We start from the raw sequence: 24,538 nt of genomic DNA, 5'->3' as shown, positions 1-24,538 counted from the left end.
TTGATGACTGATGAGTGGTAATCTTTAAATTGTATTTTGGAGTTTTTAATAAAATTGGGGAGAAACTGTTTAACTAGTTAGAGTAGGGCATATAATTGCATTTTGAATGCCTTTGATAGATTCACCTCCAAAAATTTATTTTTAACAAAAACACTTGCTTCCTATTTAAAATTTGTAAATATATATATATATATATATATCCGTGAAGATTTATTTATTATTTTGTTAGTCACAAGTCAAAAAGCAAATCTATTAATTTAAAAATTCAGTTAAATTTTTTTTTCAAGTAAAAGTTTTTTTTTATAAAATTTTAATTTTTCAAACAATAATTTCCCTCTGGTCCATTTTTGTCAGCTGCTACACCAAAGTGACTGCACGCCCAATGAGTTGATGATTTTGACTCTGCACGCTTCAGTGTTTAAATTTTTTTTTTCCAAATTTTAATATTTTCTTCTTAATTTTTTTTTAAATTTCCATTTATTCTTTTTCACTCTTAAAAAAAAACATTTCTTTAATTCTTTTCCCTCCTCTCTTTCTCTTCCATCAGCACCCAAGTCTCAAAAACCCTTAAAAAAATACAAAATAAAAAAATAAATATAAATATAAATACAACAGTAACAAAATCCACAAAAATTCCCAAAAAAAAAAAAGGGAAAAAAACCCCCCTAAAAATTAGAACCCTAAATCCCCCTTTCATCTTCTCCACGCCTTCGAATCAAAAGCGCAAAGAAGCTCAACGCTGCGCACACGGCCGCCGCGAGATTCCCCTCTCTGATCAACACCATGAACGCAAACCCCATGATATCCGCCGTGATCCTCCGCCCCTCCCTCACCAACGCCCGCCTCGGCTTCCCAGTGAACGCCAGCAACACCAGCACCGTGATCCACGTCACCAACGTCGCCGGCACCGCCACGGCCAACGCCGCCCCCATGGCGAGCAAACCGAAAACCCCTCCGTAGAGCAACGAGGCGTAGATCGTGGGCCAAATTGAAGGGTTCGGGCGCTGTGTTGAGGGAGAGATGGAAGCGTTGTACCAGGATCGGATGGAGATGATGAGGTTCCAGGAAGAGGAGAGAAGGAGGATGTAGACGATGAGGAAGAGGGTTACCCAAGTCCTTCTCTTGCTCATCAGCTTGGAGAGGAACGAACTCCACTGGAGATCCGCCATGGATGATGATCGCTTCGAAGCTCGATGGTTGTTGGTCTCTGAAGGTGTGCGCGTGGTTGGAATAGATAGTGTGCAGCTCGAGACCAATGATCGAGAGTTTAGCGAGGGTATATAGTTTAGTTATTTTTTTTTATTATTATTTTTAATAAAAAGTTTGTTAAAAAATAAAAAATAAAACTGTCTTTTTATAATTTCCAAATTAAAAAGTTTTACCAACAGTATTAGTCCCACTACTTTAAAAAAAAAAAATATTAGCATTAAACATTCAAAAAATTCAGAGTTCAAATCATAATAGAAGCAATGATAGTATCGAGTCTTTTGATTGTAGTTGTAAGATTTTTTTTTTGAGAAAGGTGACAAGCGATGGAATCCATGGACGAACACGTGGGGGAGCCGCGCTCACTACCAAATCGTACCTTCACCTTGCGCAAGATAGGGATCAAACTCCGGGAGCCACGCTCGACATTCGAGGCGAACACCCTACGCAAGGGACCCGATGCCAATAGATCAAATGGTTGTTTGACCCCGGTGAGGACACGTGAGCTGAGCGTATAGAATGCACAAAAGAAAAAAAAATCTCAGATTTAAATAGTTTTTAAATGGATTTATAATTCCTACTTGGATTTGTAAACTGTTCCCAAACTTGTTAAATCGTCTCATTTAATATTTAAAATAGAAACAATTAATTATATATATAATTGATATTAATTTATTTCAAATAATCATAGTAATAATAACTTGAGTAAAACTTAATATATATTGATCTTCAAAAATATTTTTAAAATTAACTAAAAATTAATGGATATATATTAATAAACAAAAAAAAAATCAAAAGGATATAAGGGTTTATATCAAGGTAATATAAGGAAAGACATTCAAATAATAATAGTAATTAATTAAGTATTCAATAATAAATATAGTTACATGTATATAAACACAAGCACACACATATATATTTATACAACACTTAATTACTATACATAAAAACGTTTTTACTTTTCAAGGTGCCTAAACCCTTAAGAGAGTTTTTAAAATTGGCCCTACCAGGGTTTGGACAGATCGGATACAAATTAACCCATGAAAATTACCCCCCAAGCCACCAACATTAGTTTTGAATAGTAGGTAATTATTATTTCATAGTTAATTAACCTGCATCATTTTTTAAGATCTTATTAAATATAAATTAATTGGAAAATGCCATATGAATAACTGTTTGTTCATAATCCTAAAATATGGTTATTTAATTCATTCTAATTTAGTTAATTGTTTGTTTTCAATCATGAATTTAGCCTTCAACCCCCTACCTCAGACTTGGTGAGTTTCCTGAAATATATATATATATATATATATAAGGGAATTATGTATGAGAAATATGGATTTTTCTTTATTCTAGTAAATGTGTTGCATTGATTAACGTGCAAAACAAGATGCTCGGTTGGGAAACTCACATTAATTCAAATTAGAAACATTCATAATACAAGTTGGTTCAAACATACTCTTTACACAGATTAGTTTAGATTCCATATTAATTAGACTGACTCAAAACTTCACGCAAGCAAAAAGAGCTAAATTAAGCAAAGACCACAAAGTAATTGAACCTGATATTGTTTCAATGTTTCTATAATAAAGTTCTCGGAAAGAAAAGTATTAGTATCATTTGCATAAATGCAAGAAAACCATCAAATTGACTTCACATAATATGACAGTTGTTATTAACAAAGTAGAAATGGTTCAACCAATTCGCAAGCAAAATGGCTAAGATATGCACAAGTTCAATTTGGCATAGTCAAAAGAAGCATAGGAACAAATAACACTTCTTCGACAGAATACTCTGCCTGTACATGTACTGTTATCTGATATGAAGAGCAAAAATAGTCACAATTCGATCACAGCGACTCATCGAGGCGAGGATCTCGGTAGGATTTTTCTCCAGCTCCCAAATACCCAGAAACACTGCTAGAAACACCAGAAACCCAGTTGTTCAACCATGAGGCGCTTCGTGTCAGCCAGCCGTCCTGTGGCGGGTTCTCCTCGAGCATGCTCTTCCTTTCTTCCTCCAACAAAATTTCCAGCCATCGTTTCGACATATAGTCCTTTACTGATTCAACCCCCATGTTCACCACATCCATAGGAGGGATCACTAGAGGATTCTGATCTATGTTCAGTTTCTCCAGTTTATCAAGTCTACCGAATGTGTCGGGTAACACATGGATTTGATTGTTGCTTACGTCCAGCTCTTTGAGGTTGAGCAGATCACCGATTGAAGCAGGGAGTTCTTGCAAGTCAGCGAAGTTACTGGCAACATTTAGAATTTCAAGATTCCACAACCTGCCAATAGCATAGGGTAGGCCTCGGAGTTCATTGAAGTGGGCGTCCAGAACTTGCAAAGATTGCATCTCACAAATAGATGATGGAAGTGAGCGGAGCTTGTTGAGGTGGACCCAGAGCTTTTGTAGCTTTACTAATTCATATCCGATGTTTGTCGGCAAATATGTCATTTCATTGTAGCTTGCATCCAGTTCTACCAGGGATCTAGGATTAAAAAGCTTAATTTAAGTAATCACCATAAAAACAAAAGTGAAAGTCATGATATATCAACTATCAACAAGAACGCGAAAAATACATGGACTGCTTGAATGTGAAAGTCTTGATATATCAACCAAAAGTACCTATAAACATAACACAACAAATCTGACAAAAGAAACATTTTTCATTTGTTAACGTAGCAGTAATAAATAGTTCAGCCCTTCTTTTATTTGCAAATAACATATATGCCCACGCAAAAGAATTCTTGTAAGCAACTTTGTTAACACTTGCTGATGATATGATTGCATTACCACAGTAGTGTAAGAAACTATCAAGGTCTCAACATATAAAGTAACAAGAATGTAAACATGAGAACTGATGACAATTTTTTCTCAATTCGACAAATAATAGTTACACATCATATAAACACTAAGAAACTATCTATTTACTACAATCATAGAAAGAAAAACAATACAACATAGGCTTCTTGAACAATCAATTAACTTGCATTCAACTAAGCTATCTCAGATATGATACATATTCAAATCAAAAAAGGCAACAAAACACACAGACAAAAACCATCTCGAAGCACTGATATGATAAAAAAGGAAAATAGAGGAGTTTTGTAGTCACCGTAAAAACAAAAGTGACCCTTAAAGAGAAAATTACCATAATAATAGTCTATGTAGATGACTGTACCTGCATTTTGAGATGCTATCGGGCAGTGCCTTCAGCTGGTTACCAGATACATCTAGAATCTTAAGATTGCTGAGTAGACCAATAGTATCAGGCAATGAGACCAAAAGGTTGTTAGAAAGACGAAGTTCCTCTAATTGTTCAAGGCCTGCTATTGCATCTGGGATGACCTGTGATGGAATATAAAGATATAAAGAAGCTAGTTAAATGGACAAAAAAGTAGCAAACATGATACAGTCACTAACGATTTCACAAAAGTTAATTCATCATTATATCATTTAAGCATGGCCACAATCAAATTTAACACAATTGTCCAAAAGATTATGAACATTGAAAATAACTTGAAAATCAGACTGAGTTCATAAATATTGACAGAAAAAGATGTTGGTAGTCCATCATAATCAACAAAATACATGCTTTTCACAGGTCAGAACAAGGAACTTAAAAAACAAAAGCTAGGGATGGCCATATCATAACTCAAAAATCAACTGGCAAGCTTTACTACTAAATCCATCTATGCAATATTGGCAATGGGGCAATAGTGTTAGGATACATCCTAAACCTAATTCCAGCCATATTTTCACAAAGTTAGGTTATCACACACGAAGTATATATCACAATTCACCAAAAATTGAATAGAATTAAACAATTATTGTAGAGAAACCTCTCCAAATGCGATGGATTAAAGGCAGGGTATACGAACAAACCTCAAGCTGATTCTTGGAGACATCCAGTGAAACCAAACCACGCAGCCGGCCAAATGCCTCCGGGAGGAACCTTAACTGCCGGCTCGACAGGTCGACCCTCTCCAAGCATTTCACCGACCCTTCGTGCAAAATCCCGATGACCTCTTCATTCACCTGCTGGTCCTCTTTCACAGAGCCTTTCTCAGTGTCCGCTGCGGATCCATACATCTTCACCAGCCGATCCTCGGCGTCCTTCAGCAGCTTCTCATAGGCATCGTGCATCTCATCGAGCTGGATAACAGCCTTGTATGCGATCCTCTCCCGCTCGGCCATCGCGCGACACTCCTTTTCCTTCTCCGCTTCCTCCGCACGCCACTTCAATCGGTCAACGTCTTCCGGCCTCGGAGAGCGCACGATCTCCTCAAGCTGTGCAGAGAGGGCAGCCTCAATCTCAGCGATGCGGACACGGGAAGCATCCACGGCTTCATGGTCGGGGCGTTCACCTAGGGTTTGGAGGATCGATCGTGTATGCATAACATCGGAGATGGCGGAGGACATAGCTGAGATGAGATCGGGGTGATTGAGATGCGGCATCCGTTGTACGAGCTCGAGCTCCTCGGCGGCGGGTGGAGGCTGCTCAATGTCATGGGAGGGAGCTTCGGGGAGGTCGCCGATGGAGGGTTTGTTGAGGTGGAGTCGGGCCATGACGAAGGAGAGGATGGGGAACCTCTCGGGATTGGGCTCCATGAACAAGAGAAACGAACAGGACGATGACGATGACGATGACGGTGGCGTGGAGAATAACTATGAGAGGAGTATCTATATATATATATAATTATAAATAAAAGAGGATTATTTATTTATTTATAGAATGATTTAATTTTAAAAATTATTTTAATTGTGGTTAAATTGGCTTATGGAAAAAAGAATTTATTAATTAAATGAGGATAATTAATTAATTTATTTATTTATAGAAGAATTTATTTATTTGCTTCTTTATTTTTATTTTCTAGCTAATATTGGAATCAGTCCTCGTGTTGCACCCCATCTCCATTTTAACTACTCACAACAAAGTCATTGCTGGCTGGGCGGATGAAGTTCCTGGGCGGCGCTCGGGACTATTACGGCGACGTTCGAGATTCTCTTGGTGACGCTCGTCCCGTCCGAGGTGGAGCTCGTGGTGGTGTCCGGTTCTCGCAGGGTGGAGCACGTGGAGGTGCTCGGCTGAGCCATGGTGGGCTCCGTAGGGATCTCCGATCATCAGCACCACTACAACAAATCTCATCCTCCGAACACTTGGCTCCTCTTCCTCAATCTCAAGTGATTGAACCTCAGAAGAACAAGAACTCTCCTGTAAAGGACGGTGTTTCCTTTGCAGATGTCGCTCGCCTCCCCGCATCCCTAGAGAACACCACTTCATCTTTTAACACCACGTTGAAGCGTCGTCGATCTCCGGAGACTGACGAGATTTGCAAATGCTGCCTTAGACCGGGTCACAAAGTAGATGACTGCCGTCATCAACTCACCTGTCGCCGCTGCTTTGGAGTTGGGCACTTTGCAGCTCGTTCTCCTCTCAAGCATTCTCATTCTGGTTCCCATGCTGCGAACCCTAGCTCGACGAGAAAGCTATCTCACACCAAGCCTCTGCTTCATATTCCTGTTCCTCGACTTAACTCTGAGATCTCATCTCTTAGGGTTTCTTTGCCCATCTCTGAGGCCATTATCCATTCCAAAGAGAATCTTAAGAGACGAGTGATTGTCAAAATCCTCTCTGGAAACGCCAGCGTTCAATCGCTTCATGCTGCACTACCTGATCAGTTAAACACTGATCAATGCGAGAACATCACCCCGTTCGGAGACCATTTCATTCTCACTCTCTTCACAGCTAGAGCAGCTCTTTTTATAGTTAAAAAAAATCAGATCACCCTCTCTACCAAACACGGCCCTCGCACTGCCGACTTCTCCCACCGACGCCGAATTTGGTTCGCATGCCGTCGCCGCTGGGAATTATAACTGGATCAGATTATCTAATCTCCCTCTCCATTGCTGGAACTGGGATTCAATTGTGGAGGTTCTGAAGCCCCTCGGAGACCTTATTTTCGTTCAAAAGGATGAAGATGTCTCCCTTGAATTCATGAGAGCCCTAGTGAGACTCAAATCTCCCACTCGTTTCCCTATTGAGATGATCGTCGATGTGGGAGTAAGAAGTTTCAAAGTTCGACTCGAAGATGATGGCAAACCGATTATTCGTTCGAAGTTGATTCACGGCTCGGCTTCTGTGAAGAATCCAGTCGCGTCCTCCTCTTCCCGGCCACCGGAACCTCCGGGAAACCTGCAACCAACCGCCAAGAGCTCGGACGGCCTTTCCTTGGTCAAGGAAAGCCGGAGCTCCGGTGACTGTTCCGCAGCAGTCCCCCAGATTCCTTTGGTTTCTCGTGAGAGAAACAAGGAAGGGGATGTGTTGTTCATGCACAATGCTCACGTGGAGAAGGAGCTCACAACGGCCACTCGTTTGCCGCGAGATCAGCTTTCTTCGGATCATATTGGAGGCTTGTTGGTGGCTGGTTCGTCTCGGGATCCATCTCATTCTGATTCCTTTAATAATTCTAAATCAAACCGATCCCTAGGCAACCAAATGCCATCCTTGGTCTTCCAAGATCTTTCAGTTCCTCGAGATCCGGTTGCACCCGAATTCAAAGATGATCTATCAGCAGCGTTGGGTTCACCTCGAGATGGGTTTGATTCTTTAAACACCTTAATTGATTCAAATCAATCAACCCATTCTCATTCGAGCCCAATTATTCAAAATCCGAATCCGGATTTGCCTCCTAATTCGGCACCTATTCAAACCACTTCTTTATCAGATCCTTCAATTAAAATCAAAGGCAAGGAAATTGTTATTCCAATGGAGATTGATTCCAATAACACAGATGTATTACCTACACATCTTAAATCTTTACCTCCTAATATCCCTATTCCTGATGGATATAATTGGATCTTTGTTCATGGTGGTTGGACCCTGGTCCCTACCATTAATTCAGAGAAATTCTATTCTCAAGATCCTAACCCACCTGTCACTCCCCTAGATCATTCCGATGATGAGCTGCTCGACTGGGGGGATGATGATGACATTCTTATTGATGGGATTGTAGATGATGAAATTATTTTGAACGAGGAGAATTTACATCGCTTGAATCGAAATTCTCCCGGATGACCCGATTTCTAATATCGCCCTCGTTCTCGGGAATTCTCCTATCAGGGATATGGGTCGTAATTCAGACACTATTGGAATAGAAACTCATGACACCCTGCCTAAGGAGAAGCTTCCTGCCACTATTACCATTCCTAACCAGGCTCAACAGCAAATTAGAAGAAGTGATCGGCAAACGAAGCCCTCTAGTCGTTGGAACAAAGAAGCCGGCTTCATTCCTAACCCACCCAGATCCTCAAAGAAGAAAGTACCTGACGATCCTAGAGACGGTACGCCTAAATCTATTAATGCAGTTGTTTTTTCTTCTTGGAATGATACACAATTCTTTAATTACAGCAACGCTTGTGGTATTAAATTCCAAGGTTCCCCAAACCATAAGCTTAAATGTCTTGATAAAGTTCGCAGCCTAGAAATTTCTAGGGCTGGAACCTTTTCTTCCTCTACTGGATCTCCTTCGAGATCTGACATTTAGACCTTATCTGTTTTGATGATTAATCTATGTTGAATGTTAGGGGTCTTGGCGACCCTCTAAACGCCATTTAGTTAAAAGACATAATTTTTTTCTTCACGAGCAGATATTGTTTGTTTACAAGAATCTAAACTCAATGAAATTCATAGCTCCACTTGGAGAACAATTGGTGGATCGAAACTGAATTCTTTTGATTATCTTCCGGGCATCGAGTCTGCTGGTGGCATCATCATAGCTTGGGATAGTTCCATCATCATGGGTACCTTAATTCACAAGGGGACCTTCTCTATTACTTTAGAATTCACAAATACTTCACTCAACATTAAATGGGCTTGTACAAGTGTTTATGGCCCTAATGACAGGACTTTAAAAATTGAATTCTGGAATGAACTTCGCACTGTCAGAAATTTACACGATTTACCTTGGCTCATTTGTGGAGACTTCAACACTTCTTTCACTTTTAATGATAAAAATATTGGAAACCCTAACCCTAGGGAAATTGCTAATGCCCAGCAACTTCTTAGAGATCTCAATCTTATTGATCCTCCATTACATGGGCACAAATTTACTTGGACTAATGGACAACCCAATCCCTTATGGGTTAGACTGGACAGATTTTTATACACACATGATTGGCCATTATTTTTTCCTAGAACAATTCAAAGTTCTTTTCCTAGAATTGGCTCCCGATCATTCCCCCATTTACTTGGATTTCAGCAACCACTACACTCGTTCTAGAATATTCGATTCGAAAAAAATCTTGGTACTCCAACGATCTTCTAGAGAGCTTAATTCAAGGCTGGTGGTCTGATCAAAATCCTGTTGGTTGTGGGGCCTACATTATCACCAAAAAAATTTGCCTACTTGAAATCTAAACTCGCCTTTGGGCAAAAGAAAATTTTGGTGCTTCTAACATTCATAAAGAAAGTTTGCTCGCTGATTTAAATTCACTTGATACCACACGTAAAAGTAGAAATCTTTCTGAGGATGAATCTACCCGTTTCACCCACATCCAATCTGAACTTCACACTCTACTAAAACAAGAGGAGATTTACTGGAAACAACGCTCTAGAATTACTTGGCTTAAAGAGGGTGACGCAAATACTAAATATTTCCACCTTCTGGCTAATGGCAGGAGGAATAAAAATTTTATTCCTAGAATTTGAAGTAATGGGAATTGGATTGAGGGTAACCAAGAAATTGGAAAAATTTTCACTGATTACTTCCAGAACCTTATTGGTACCCCGATCCCTCATAGATTTCTTCTCAACTGGCACCATCTTTTTAATTTCAAAGATAGAGTTTATCTCTCCTCGCTAGAACTTCCTTTTTCTTCTGATGAAATCAAAATTGTTGTGTTCGATCTTAACGCAGATAAAGCTCCAGGTCCAGATGGTTTCCCTATATTCTTCTTTCAAAAACATTGGAGTTTTATTCAGAGAGATTTATTTCAAATCTGTAGTGATTTTTATGATGGCACTTTAAACTTTGAACGCCTCAATTGGGTTCACATTGCTCTTATAGCCAAAACCAAATCCCCAACTGAAGTTTCTGAATTTAGACCCATCAGCCTTATCAATTCCACTTGCAAAATCATCTCCAAAATTCTTGCCTCTAGATTAAGCCAAAAGGTTGGCTTACTAGTGGATAATTCTCAATCCGGATTCATTAAGGATAGATGTATCGCTGATAATATTATTGTCTGCTCAGAAGTGATTTTCAATCTTCAAAAAAAGGAAAATTCTTGGCTACGCTCTTAAAGTTGATTTCGCTAAAAGCCTTTGACTCTTGGACTGGAATTTTTCTACTTGAGATTCTAGAAGCTAGAGGCTTTTGGTAATCGTTGGATCTCATGGATACACACAATCCTCAAATCCGCTAAAACTCAAATTCTCATTAATGGTACTACTCAGGGTTACATTCGCTGCAAAAGAGGTCTAAGGCAAGGTGATCCTCTCTCTCCTCTTCTCTTTGCCTTAGCGGCTGATACCCTTAGTGCAATGTTCTTTCACGCGATTCACTCCAAAGTACTGATTGGGGTACAACTTGACCAATCTAATAGCATTTGCCATTTACAATATGCTGATGATCTTATCATTTTCTCGGGGGGTGGACATGAAGATCTTAAAATTGTTAAATTAATTCTTTACCTCTTTGAAGGATGCTCCGGTCTCTCTATCAACTTCTCAAAAAGCTGTCTTTACTCCACCTTTTTCGGTTATCAACCGAATTCCTCCTCCGCAAGAATTCTTAATTGCAATAGAGATTGTCTCCCCATCACTTACCTAGGGGTACCCTCTCCGTAAACGCCCTAGAAGAGCTGACTGGGCGATGTTGATTGAATCTGTTCGTACTCGACTCACTCCATGGAAAGCAATTTACCTCTCTTTGGGGGGTCGCTTAACTCTTATCAACTCTGTGTTATCTTCCATCCCGCTTATTGGATGTCGGGTCTTTCAAACTTCCTCACCGGTCATACATGATATTGACAAAATCAGGAGAGACTTTCTTTGGAAAGGTCCGGACCTGGGATCTAAGGGGATAAGATTAATTGCTTGGAACGTAATTTGTCGACCCGTAAGCATGGGTGGTCAGGGCATCCTTAATCTTCGTGAATTCAATAAAGCCTTACTTTTGCAAATGGTGGTGGAAATTCATTATCGCACTGTAATCATGCTTTCGGTCCATGATCATTAAAGCCAATTATCTATATAGTGACTCCCCCAACCTTTCTTTTTCTCACAACCCCCGAAATAAATCGTTCTTTTTGGGGGAATTAATACCATACTTCATTCATTCCGCTCCTGCCTAACCAAATCAATTGGCAATGGTGAAAAAACTCTATTCTGGTTTGATAGATGGTTAGAGGGCGTGTCACCTAGAAACTATTATGAATCTCTTTTCTCGGACTCGTCCTTACCCTTGGATTACCTTAAAACAATTTATTCTTATTGTCAACTCCCAGGGTAATCTCTTTAGATCAGCCACTACAAATGATCTTACCATACTTCTAAATTCTTTATCGGATTGTTCCAATGATTATGATGATTCTTACTCCTGGTCATTAGAAAAGAATGGAACTTTCACGATCAAATCTTTTTTTACAATTTTTCTAATTGATGGAGGACTTCGCAATCAACTTTATTCCAATTTCGGAAAAACTAAGTCTCCTAGCAAAAATCACCTTATTCCATTGGCTTGCACGGGATAACAAAAATTCTAACTCTTGAGAACCTATTCAAAAAAAGGTGCAACCCTTCCGCTAGTCGACACATGTACCCTTTGCCATAATAACACTCGAATCGGGTGGACCACCTTTTCTTAAAAAGCGTATCTCACTCCGAGCTGAATTTGGTCATTCTTCAAATGTTTATTCGATATCGAAATTCTACCCTCCTCGATGATATAACATTTGGACCAATTGATTCCCTCTATTAATTCTCCCTCGAAATATCTCGGGACCTCGTTCTCGAGCCATTTTCTCGAACATCCGGTCTGAACGCTAATAACCGTATTTTTTTAACCAAAAATGTTCACAAACTTCTGTTATAATTTATAATACGGCTAATATGATTCTTTCTGGGATTACTGCAGATTCTGACTCCCACACTTTGAAGGACTCGGAGGGTTCTCATAAGATCAAGCGTTCCCTTAAACTTCCTCGGCTCCGGATCCTCCTGCCTCGCATGGTCGGGCGCCCGATCGATCTAGGGAGTAGTCCGCTTCCTCCTCCCTCCTCGAGTGACCTGTGTCTCCATATGGTTGACTTTGCCGGTTTCAGATTGCTCCTCTTTTATCTTTCTTTTTGCTTTCCTTGTTCTCTGCTATTCTCATCTCCGGTGAGGATAGCAGCACTCGCTCTACTCCAGGTGTTTGTTGTACTTTCATTTGTACTTTGTTGCTTCCAGTTTACTTCTTTTTAATAAATTTGTGGTTTATCCACTTTATTCAAAAAAAAAAAAACAATAAAAAAGACACTCCAACCATTCTCATGCTTATCAAAGGGAAAATAAATAACACCCCAAAATTCCTAAAAAAAAACCCTAATTTTTGCTCAATCACAAGAAATTCCAATCTGCTTAGGGAGATAAAATTAGCAAAACTCAATAAACACATCACCAAAAAGAAAAAATAAATAAAATCAAAGAGCAATTAGAAAGAGAGAGAGAGAGATTATTCAAAGAGAGAGAGAGAGAGAGAGAGAGAGATGAGAAGAGGGATCCAATGGATGAATGGAACGCATAGCCGTGAACAAGAAAGGAGTTAAAATATAATTCTTTTTTTTAAATTAAAGTGATTTTGAATTATTTTTTTTCTTGCAAATTATTGTTTTCTCAATAACTCATCTAAACATATAGAAAACATGAATAAACTTGCTAATTATTTAACTGAGAAAATGGTTCTTCATATGGAAAATTCTTTTCATTAGAGAAATCATTAAAGAGTCACTCACTCTGTATTTTTATTCTAATCATCTAGTCTTTGTAAAATTTAAATTTTTAATTTTTAATTTTTTTTAATCCAGTTATGTATTCTACATATTTAACAGAATATTGAAAGCATTCCTGGCACATGAGTCATGAGAACTCAGGATATAGCTAGAAATTCTAAGCAGAAAGGATGAACTATAAATTTAAAAAAAAATCAATTAATAAAATTTTTATAAATTAATAATTTAAAATAATACAGTAAACGTAATATTTTAAAATATTAAATATAAATATCCCTAATGATATATCTTTATTTAAATTTAAAATTTTACTAATTTATAGATAAAATGTATTTGATTTTTTTCATTTAAACTTTTATTTAAATTAATAGTATTTTTTAATAGATAAACTCCTTATTTTTTTCATTTATTACTAAATCATCAAATTTTTTTTAATATTCCTCACATCCCAAATCAATCTAAATTAATCAATCACAAATATTTCAACAAAATTCTTCAATTTTTAAAAATTACAAACTCAACATTTTATTAAAAAAATCTTAAAAATAAAAAAAAAATAAAATCACTCAAATCACAAAAAACAAAGAAAAAGAAAAGAAAATAGCTTTCACCTTGGAAAAATAAGGGTTTCCATCGGGGAGAGATAAGAAAAATCATCGAGATTATTCTTGATTTTGTATTTTATCATGATCAAGGATTCATTTAAAGTTATAACTTATAAGTATATATATATATATATATATATCTTTATATTTAAAATCCTACGAATCTTGCTCCTCGAGACTTGTCCCCCATGTTTCTTTTTCCATTGGGCCAAACATCAAATTGATTAATGCTTAATCGTGCTCATTGGCTTTCTACACCAAAAGTTAAGTGGATCAGGATCCGAATTTGTTAGCACAAGGTGTGTTTTGTGATACCGTGGCGGCATGAATGGATTACTCCCTCGTTTCTTTTTATCTCTTATGAATAACCGAATCTCACATTGTTATTTCACAAAATTTAATAAAAAATTAGTTATCTTTCCAAAATTACCCTTAATTTATATTTTCACATTTCTTTCTCATATTAAATTTTAAAAAAAAAATTGAATAGTATTAGAATAATTTTGAAAAAAAATAATAATAAATGCTTCTTGATGTTTAAAAATGATAGATAAAAAGGAGCATGGGTTTATGATAGATAAAAAGAAACATAGATAGCATTACGGATGGGGGAAAAGGGCCCAGGGTGAGGAGGAGGCATGAGGGGGTGGGGGTCAATGGACCTGTGCCTCCTCCCTTGAGTGAGCTTGTATAGGGACAATTTTATAATTATAATTTAATTTAAATTTTAAAACATTGTAAAAATTAAAGATTCTTTGGACAATACTGTAGCATTATTGTTTATATAGTATTTCAGAACCCCTCTGGGAGGTGGTATATCTCCCCACTCTAGGTTGCATGATATGGGGGTCTTTCAAGTCATCTTGTCATTAAACTACAATAACTGATGTACTTCCATACATGTTTGTTCCTTGATAGTACTTTTTGCTTTAGTAAAAAAAAATATTTTTAAAAAATTTGATAAATTAGAACAACTTTTTGAAAAATTGAACTAGTCGAAGGGTTGTCCTGTTATTTTCTTCTTATTTGAATTAATTTGTATTGTTGCTCATGTTGGTAAGAATAACTTGCAGATAATCCATTGCTTTCTCTTATTTAATATTTAATTGAGTTTTCAATTTATTAAAAAGTTCTTGTATTGCACCTATTTTTTATTTAATTGATTTTAAAAATAATATTTCACTCTTTTTTTTGTTATCCATGTGACTTTTCAGTTTTTTCATAATTCATTGGAATATGAACAAAAGGACTATATTCCATTCGGATAACTATGAATGGTCTGCATTGATGTCTTTGCACTAATTTAGTATTAATTGGCTTTTTTTAGTTATACGAAAAAATTTACAATTTTAGAATTCCATTTGGATGTTTAAATTTTTAATTTTTTTTAAAATTAGATAATTTTTTTTAAAAAACAAGGGAAAATAGAAATAGATCTCTTTATGACATAATCGGGAAACTAAAACACTATAATATATTCATGCCAATTTTAATGGTCAACATGCCACTTATTTAATGATTCAAAAAAATATAAATAAAATTGCTAATGGCCAAAACTTTTAATTCGCATTAACATATGTCTTAAAGGATGTACCTTTATTATTATTATTATTATTATTATTAGTGGAAATTGCCAAAAAAACCTTTTAAGTTTGTAAAATTGCTAAAACACACGTTAGTTTTGCAATCCCCAAAAACCCCTCCTTTTAAAGTCTATGTTTTTCAAACCCCCAAACCACATGTAACGGATGTGAGCGGAGTGAGTTTCAAATTTTTTGACTGAAAATGCCCTTGCATGAGGGGAGTCGTGGGCTGCGACCATCTCGGTGATTTGAGAGGAAGTGGGGGTTTTCAGTAGAGTAACTCTAGAGGCAATTTATTGGAGCCGTTTAATTGCTTTTTCTACGACTCACGTCTTGACTTTTCCATTTCAAAGTTTGTCTCGAAGTTGTCTCTACGCGAAGCCTCCAGCAATTGGCATTTCATCGACTTTTCCCCTTTCCACGGTATCTCGAAGGAGAAGTCCCCAGCAGACTAGTTGGCATTTCATCGGTTGCAATCTAAGGTATTGAGTATGGTTTTATGTTAAGCTGCTACATTACAAAGAAAGATTTTTCGGTTTTGTTTTGTGCTCCCTGTTTTGTTGGAAGATATTGAAAGTCTGCGAGGGATTTCTCGGTGGGGTTTTGTTAGTCTGCGAGGGAGATTTCTCGGCTAGGGTTTTGTTTTTGTTTTGCATTTTTAGTATGTATACACTATCGAAAATAGTTTTTTTCGATTGTTATGATTTAGTGTAATATTTATAATGTACATTTCCCGTTTCGTTTGATATGGTTGCGATTTTACAAATGAGGTTGACGTTTAAGAAATGAGATATTCTGAGTTTAACATTTGTTGTCTCTGTTCAAGTATTCTCGTCTCTGTTTAACAAAATGGGTCTCTGTTTAACATTTTATATCTCTGTTTAATAAGCGAGAGTTCTACGTTTAAAAACCTTATATTTCCGCTAAACTTTTGTCAATCTGCATGTTGAATGTGTTGTTATTATCGCGGAGCTTGTGATTATGGCGGTCGAAACCTAGTTAATGGGCGTTGCTATTTGAGCACGATTGTCAGGAGACCTTAGGCGAATTGAAAGTTAACATGACCCCTCGACATCGGGAGATTATTCGAAGGACACCGTTTGCGGCTTATCGAGCTGGAAGCCATATACCAAGAGAGGGCCCTTCTTGATTCTCTTTTTTGCAAAGATGCGATGGTCGCACCAATAAATTCGGGATCGGGAAAAGCTTCTTTGAGTTTCGAGACCTCGAGATGTGGCCCTCGTTCTTGAGTCTGCGTTGCGATGGCGGCAGGTGGTCTTCGAAGAAGAAAACCGGTCGGCGTTAGAAGGGCGGTATCTATCAAAAGACCTACGAGAGCACGGAGACTCCATCAAGAGCACTCTGGTGCAACTTGTTCGACGAGAGGGAGAAGAAGATAATTTTGTCAAACTCCGATGGTGTACCTCATGGGGGACGATCCTCTTCCCAAATACATCATGCTCGGTTCGAAGCGGATCGTTGATTACGTCGATGATCTACCGACCATGAGGGCGTCGTAGGCGCGGGCGCGCGCACAAGTGGCTTATGGAGGATATTCCTGGCGGCTGGCCCGAGTGCGAGATAGATGCTGTAGGAAGAAGACCAACCACGAGTGCGTTAAGGGTTGCTTTCGGTCGCGCTTAACGTGCTGGTTTCTGGTGACCGAAAGCAGGGAAGAAAGTCCGTTTCAGCAAGATCCCGAGGATCTTGTGCTACGGTGAAAGTACTTTACGGAAGCGGCGGCGGTGAAAGCGAGCTTGTCATCGCTCGATGGAAAAGAGGTAATAAATCATGGACAATGTTTAACATAAGTATTTAATGTTTAAACATTTTATTTAGCGTTAACTTTAGTATTTACCGTTTAACTCTTATTACATACTTGGTTTTAAATATTTTTGTTCTCCGTTTAATTATATTCTATAACGTTTAAATATATAGTTTTTTATAGTTTAAAATGAATGATCTCATCTGAAATTGTTTGGTTTACATATATTAGTTTCACGAGATGGTTCCGGCGAATGCTTTGAAGAAGAAATATTTGTTGGCCTGACCCAGGCGGATGGATGCCATTGCTCGGAACCACTTGCTCGAGGCGGGATGAGAGGCGGCCTCATCGCATGCGTGGCCGGGCCTGCGTTCTCCTACTTCCGGCCCAGCCGCGCACAGCGTTCCTCGGCCGGAGAAGCCCTCCCCTACCCGGCGATTGCAGACAACCCCCTACCACGACAGCAGTCCCCGACCATGGCAGACCCTCCGGCTGGTAAGCGTCACCCTGGGTGACATTTGGGCGAAGATGTCACCCGCAACTCTTATGCGGGCGTACGAGATATTGATGACCGAGTTTCCTCGGCTTGTCGCTCGTGTGGGCACTGGAAGGAGCGTTACGACAGTAGCGCCATCCCTCGAAAAGACTGAAGCACCCGGAGACGAGCAGGCGTCGAATTTGACGACGACGACATCATCGGGAAGGTCGTTTCCAAAGGCGGCCACATTCGAAGAGACTTGCGAAAAGAGGAGAACAATCTGCCTCTGTCTCCACCGAGGGGTGACGATGAAACAATACGTAACACCATCGGTGATCGTCATTCTTGAGTCGTCGCCGTTGATGACATGGCCATGACGGTGGAGGACATCGTAGATGATGTGGCGTTGCAGCGGTTGAGAAGGTCGTTGACTCTCTTCTCGATGAAATCGATCGAGCCGGTGGAGCCAGGGTCTGCCGAGATGCGGCGTCAAAGATGGACACAGATCCACGAAGGTCGAGAACAAGTTAAAGGGGTGTGTCTCCCAATGATCTTTGTTGTCATGGCCCGCGGTTGAGAAGATCGTCGAATCCGTTCTGCGTGGCCGTGGCCCGGCGATCTGCATGACCCAAGCGGGACACAATCCTACCACAACAAGAACCGTGTAAGGAAAGTACTGCGGTTGATCTTTGTCGGCCGTCGTCCCGCGTCGAAGCCGGACACGATCCCACAACAAGAACAACAATGTAAGGATGTGTGCGCGAGTTGATCTTTCATGTCGCCATCGTCCCGCGCATCGAAGGAAGATCGTCGATGAAGACCCCGACCGAGCAGCGAGAGAGATGATCGAGGCCCGATCAAAAAGTGGACGGGAGCGGCTCGGGAAGCTTTTATTCGAAGAAGAAGAAATGGGTTGGCCTGAGTCGTCTTAACAAATACTGACAGGAGTTGATGAGGATCTTCCTCAGCTGCTCTATGGACGGAGTAAGTGTAGCGTTTTTTATGATATTGTTTAAAGGGTTTCTTATAGTGTTTAACTATTACCTAATAGTGTTTAATACCATTATGTTATCATTTAAGTTTTTAGCCTTCTCAGTTTAATTATATATAATATCATGTAACAATTGATAATATCATTTAAATATTTACAATATGGTCTTCTAATATACATTATCGTTTAACCTCGGCCTTGTCGTGTGGAAGAATGACTATCGACCTCACAGTGACGGGTTATACACCGCTTGAGGGGAAAAGAGATGGTCAGTCGATGATGTGATGGACGCTTTCTTATGTATAATGCAAAAAGTCGATCGACAAGAGCCATATCCTTACAAGAAGCGCCTCCATCATCGGACCGTCTTGTTGTTTATGTCAAAGCGGGGACGGCGCACATGACACAATTATGGCTATGATCGGGGATCTTTGTCATGCGCACTGCATGAAGTTCAAAATTGTCGTCCTCCCGATAATCATGAATGGCCACTTCCATGTCGTCAGTCACGGACGATGATAAACAAGAATACGAGGCATTATTCTTCATGTCCGAGATGACGATAAGGACAGCGTTGGACATGGTAAGTTCTTTAATTATGTCCGATTAATATCATTTGGTATTTAAATCGGTATTCTAATCTCGACTTGCATATCTGCGGTCAGGAATCTATTCGACCTTTGTGTCGATATGGAGTTAAGCCGGTCGGCGGCAACGAAAGTACCCGGCTCGTGCACGACACGAAACCCCACGCCAAAAACAAGGAAGCGTCGATTGCTGCTGGCCTACGTCATGCGGTTTATCGAGCAATTCTTGTGGGGTGAGAGATTCACGACTCATGCAGACGAGGGCGTTCCTTACCTCAGTTACGGTATGTTACCCGCATACTTAAGGAGGGAGGCGCGTACGTCCATGACAAAGGGAGTCGTCGCTAGCGGGTTAAATTGCATTTTTGAATAACATGTCTTGTATATCGATTGTCGATTTTGTTTTTCAAATGTAAATGCGGACAAATTCAATTCATTGTTTTCGTGTTCGAAGAACATGACTTGTATATCTTAATGTAAATTTTGTTTGTTTTGAATTGTAAAAGCGGGTTAAATTCCATTCGGTTTTTATTTCATTGTTTAATTTACGTTGTAATTGTGTACATTTCACTTTCATTGTTTAAATATAGTATATATCGTTTAAACATCGGGTTTTAAATATTTCAAATTACGGTGTACCCGTTTAAAATAACACTTTCTACTGTTTAAATAATGCACTCATTGTTTAACTAAATATGGAAAAGTTGCCCATCAATACACAATTCAATTCATTGTTTTTTTGTTTTTCGAAGAACATGACTTGTATATCTCAATGTAAATTTTTGTTTGTTTTTCAATTGTAAGGCAGGGTTAAATTTCATTCAGTTTCATTTTCATTGTTTAATTTCACGTTGTAGTTGTGTACATTTCCGTTTCATTGTTTAAATATACCATATATCGTTTTAAACATCGGGTTGAAATATTTCAAATTACGAGTGTATCCGTTTAAAAATAACAATGTCTCCGTGTAAAATACATTCAATTCGTTGTAAATACACAATGTTTCCACAATCATCGTCGGTTTATTAACAATGCCCTAGTCGGTGACAGTTTTCATTCAGCAAGATAAAGTCGATTGTGACCGGATCCTTGGCGTGGCACTGCGATGTAACTCGCGGACATCAAGCGCTCTGCGACTCGATCCTCTTTCGTCTAGGCCGCCCGAGCTGCCTTCTAGTCACGACGGTCGCATAAGCGAAAGCTCACGATTTCCGTCGAGGCATCGTCATCGTCGGGTATGGGGAATATAGCTTCCTTGTATGCCGGTTTGTAATTGTCGGCGGTGAAGTACCCGCTAATAAATCGATGTCGTTGGTGTGCATGCTGCATTATTAGCTGCGCAAGCATGTTTGCAAGGGATACCATAAACTTGCCACCTTCGACATGAACAAGATTCGATGGCGGAGATCCACGGAGATTCTTTGCGTTGGTCGATCGGCCGTAGCGATCAGTCGACCGACGACCAACACGAAGATTTCGTTTGTCCTCAACAATGATCTCTAACTCGAATGTATGTCAGGGCGTAAGTAGGTCTCCCATTTGGTCGCTTGCTCACGCGGTTACATAACATGCGCATCAACTTGAACGCAGCAAATAAGGTTAAACAAAGGCGGTGATGGTTAAATAATTCGTCAACATGTTTAAACATTATTGTAATTAAATAAACGAAATGATTAATATTTAAAGTCAGATACTAAATGTTAAGTGTAAATCAACATTCGAGGCGATGCGCGTGATGGCGAAGAGGAAGACTCTCATGATTCGCTCACAAGGCCCTTGGACTGTCCGAGCCAGGTAATTATCTCGTGATAATCTCACCCTCGTATAAAGGCGTCGGACCAACTTAGATATGAACAAAGTCGATTGGCATCGGTCTCGTTGTCGACTATACAGAAGCGGCGTGGAAAAACCATTGTTACCATCTTTCCTGTGGCACGCGATGGTGTACCCCGATATTTTCAAGGAGGTGGGTACCATGCAGAAAGCAATGACGACTGCAAGCCCTCTTGAATCCCACAATACACACGCTGAAAGAAAAGAATACCGTTTAAAAGCGATCAGCGTCTCTCTCACGATCGCCTAGCTGCTAGGGATTTGTCTCGACCACCTTATCCATACCAAAGCAAGCGATCATAGGTGGAGATGTCGACTGCAGTCGAGGACACACCGGGCGTGCTCTTTTCCCCAACCAAGACCTGCTTGTATGGTATGTGGACACCATGTTCCCGTAACATGTCCTTCACGAATGTCGATGGCCTTGTCAGGGACGGTCGCTTGAGCTTCACGAATCACTGCGTCGCTAACCCATTTTTGGGCAGCTTTCGGATGTGGCACTTGAACCTATACCACCACCGCAAGTGTGTAGCGGGTTGATTGTCTTGATTACGAAAGTATTTTTGTTATACTCTTTTTGATGCGTGAAGGCGCCGGCAACGACCATCGGACGGTGCATTCCCGATCACTCCGATGTTTTTCGTTCTTTATGAATTTGAAGTCAAAAATTCCTTTTTGATTGCATGATTTGAAAGTACATCCACGAAATGTTCGACACCGTCAAAAGCGTTGACCAATATCCAGCGACAACCGAGAATGATCGGCGAGGAAAGGAAGCATCCAGCCGTCGAGAGTCGCCCATGGGGATGAATGGGAGCACTCGCGAGAATCGAATTCCTGCCACACTTGATCGAATGAAAAGATCAATATGTTAAGCGGAGAATATAATGTTTAGCGATAATGACAATAGTTAAGCGTTAAATTAAATACTTAAACAATTAACTAATAACGTAAAGGACTAGTCTGATATGTTAACCAGTGACGGACATATTTAAACAATAATGACGCCCCGAACAGCTGGAATAATTAAAAAGAAAAGGAACTTCTGACGAGTAAACCTCGTTTTTCATTAGGATCGTGCAATGGCACATTTACGTCTCGACGACAAGATCAACTACTGACACATTTGAAGATGGAGTGGGCGTGACACATCCAGTGGAAGTCAACATCGTTTTCTATTAGGGCGAGCAGTTTTATATCCATACGGTGTGATGAACTTAACCACGACAGAGAAACTTGAGGACCCCATTCGGCTCACATATCTCATTAACACTGATTCCCGAAAAGTGCGGAGCCGTGAACATTAGCACTCTTCCTCGTTGGATCTATGATACCACAAAAACTCTCCATAATATATCGATTGAAAACTACGTCATTACAAACCAAATGAAATGAAGAACAAAAGCGAAGATGGCGAAGAAGAAGTAGAAGATGTAAAGAACAAGCGATCGAGAAAGGCAAACAAAAAGTGCAGTTGTATGCATAGAGGTTAGAGCCCTGAGGCGTGATGTGATTGGGCGGTATTTTTCCCTCCATCCCAAAGGGCAAAAGGAAATATATGTCATTGTCGCGAGGAAGACATATTGTCATCGTTCGAGATGAAAGTTCTCGACTCAACATGAGTCTCGTGTAAAGCGTCGAGCTTTTTATGTTTAAGCAGGATACATATAGTGATTTAAAATAACGGTTAGCTTGTTTAACTAAAAGTCTATATCATGTAAATAATATGTTATTGTTTAAATTGAATGCTTTCAGTCGACATCAGCGTTGCTAGATGGAGTCTATCTGAGTCCTTTGTTTAAACATATTTCGTATTTTTCTTAAACACCGTTGTCATTGTTTAAAGAGTAACGAGTATTGTTTAACTTTTTCTATTGTTTACAATGAGCGTTTTTGTTTCCCATTGTTTTACTAGGTCTCGTTTAGAATTTCGGAAGTTCACGAGTCCAAATCGATTGTTTCGTTTTATTTATAAAGATTTACAACATTTGCAACATTTACAAAGATTTACAACATTTCCCAACATTTACTGACATTTTACAGCGTCCGCTCGGACTTTGGACACTCACGACTCGACCCTCGTATACAGCGAAACAAGTGTACATGCATTCGAATGCTCCACCGGCGGTTGCGTAACAAGCGCATCAACGAACACGCAAAGCGTGCAACATTAAAAAAGGTTAAACAACACACGTTCATGAAAAGCGACTATTAATCAATGTGTCGTGGTAGGACTTAAGCGGCGATCACGATAGTTAAACGCGAGGCGTACTGATTGTACAGCGGCGTCATTTTCTTAAGCGTTAACGAGAAGTCTCAAGTGGTAAATGTCGACCCGTCTTAAAGGATGTTTGCATGATCTCCCTCCTCTACAGAGAATCCTCGCCGATCACGTTGATCACGTGACAAACTTTCTTTTCTTACCCCAAGTCGAAAATGCTCTCTGATTGCTTTCCGTGCGTCCCATTTGGAGAATCCCTGCGCATTCGAGGGCAGTGTGAGAGGACTTCGACAGGCGGGGAGATGGTTTAACTGGTCGGTGATTACGGCTGAGTGATTCTCGAGATAAGGGAAGAAGGCTCAGCGATCGTCCTTTCGAGATAGAAGTGGTTGTCCGTGGGAAGAGGAGGAAGAGGAGGAGGATGATGAGGGCGGCGAGTGGTTGTCCATGGGGAGGGTTCTTCACAGTTGTTATGGTGTAGAAGTCCACAAGCGGTGACTCTTCGTGTCCGAGAAAAAGTTAAACGCATACGATGGCCGACATTGGTGATGAGAGCGAGCGTGTGTTCGGAAATTTATGTTCCGTGCGTCACTAGAATTAATGCCGTCGTTAATTCTTACATGCGAGATACCTGTTTCTTACCACGCCACGTGCCACATGCCCAACAATTCGGATCAAGCGAAAAAGATCACCGTTTCTGCAGAGACTTTGAGAATTTACGTTTATGAATAGTTATACATGTAAAAGATAATGTTAAGCGGAGATGGGAAGTATTAAGCGGATATGACAATTATTAAACATATTAGTGAAAAATATTTAAGCGGATAATAGCAAATAGTTAAACATTATTTAAAATATACAAATAGATAACCATAAAGCGAGGAAGAACTTTACAACAGAGAATGAACTCGAAAATCGTGATTCTTTCGTTCTTCTCGTCAGTAATACTGAACTTCTACCGTAAGCGAGGAAAGGCGACAATGGCACATGCTGCTGCCTCGAGCAATAAAATCGACGTGCGACTCGTTTTGAAGATGAAGTGCACTTGACCAATCGATGGAAATCAATTTCATTTTTACATTCGAAACCGTTTATATATTTCGGGTATGATAATGAGGAGAAACAACAAGATGTAATCGACTCCTTGGCGTTGTCTATGCGAAACCAAGCGAGAAAGCCGCTTGAGTTGAAACATGATGTGATTTTGGCGGCTTTCCTTTCCCACCCGTTTTCGAGGGCCAAAAATGGGATTTCTAACGATTGACCCA

General features: G+C 39.6%; 2 protein-coding genes across 2 annotated transcripts; both read right to left on the bottom strand.

Annotated features, from left to right (window-relative positions):
• Positions 1 to 566: 566 nt before the first annotated feature.
• On the bottom strand, positions 567 to 1,296 carry LOC120270695. The gene has a single exon (XM_039277769.1). The coding sequence runs from the start codon at positions 1,167 to 1,169 to the stop codon at positions 681 to 683; it is 489 nt and encodes a 162-aa protein (XP_039133703.1). The 5' UTR covers positions 1,170 to 1,296; the 3' UTR covers positions 567 to 680.
• A 1,539-nt stretch (positions 1,297 to 2,835) lies between these two features.
• LOC120270725 (plant intracellular Ras-group-related LRR protein 3-like) lies at positions 2,836 to 5,868 on the bottom strand. Its single transcript, XM_039277798.1, has 3 exons — positions 5,099 to 5,868; positions 4,395 to 4,561; positions 2,836 to 3,701 (listed from the first exon to the last, which is right to left on the bottom strand). Exons 1-3 carry the CDS (start codon positions 5,822 to 5,824, stop codon positions 3,056 to 3,058), a joined length of 1,539 nt encoding a protein of 512 aa, XP_039133732.1. The 5' UTR covers positions 5,825 to 5,868; the 3' UTR covers positions 2,836 to 3,055.
• Between the last annotated feature and the right edge of the window lie 18,670 nt (positions 5,869 to 24,538).

The sequence above is a fragment of the Dioscorea cayenensis genome, chromosome 10 (genome assembly GCF_009730915.1).
Source record: "Dioscorea cayenensis subsp. rotundata cultivar TDr96_F1 chromosome 10, TDr96_F1_v2_PseudoChromosome.rev07_lg8_w22 25.fasta, whole genome shotgun sequence".
In the NCBI taxonomy this organism is placed as follows: domain Eukaryota; kingdom Viridiplantae; phylum Streptophyta; class Magnoliopsida; order Dioscoreales; family Dioscoreaceae; genus Dioscorea; species Dioscorea cayenensis.
This window is presented reverse-complemented; position numbering and strand designations above follow the sequence as displayed.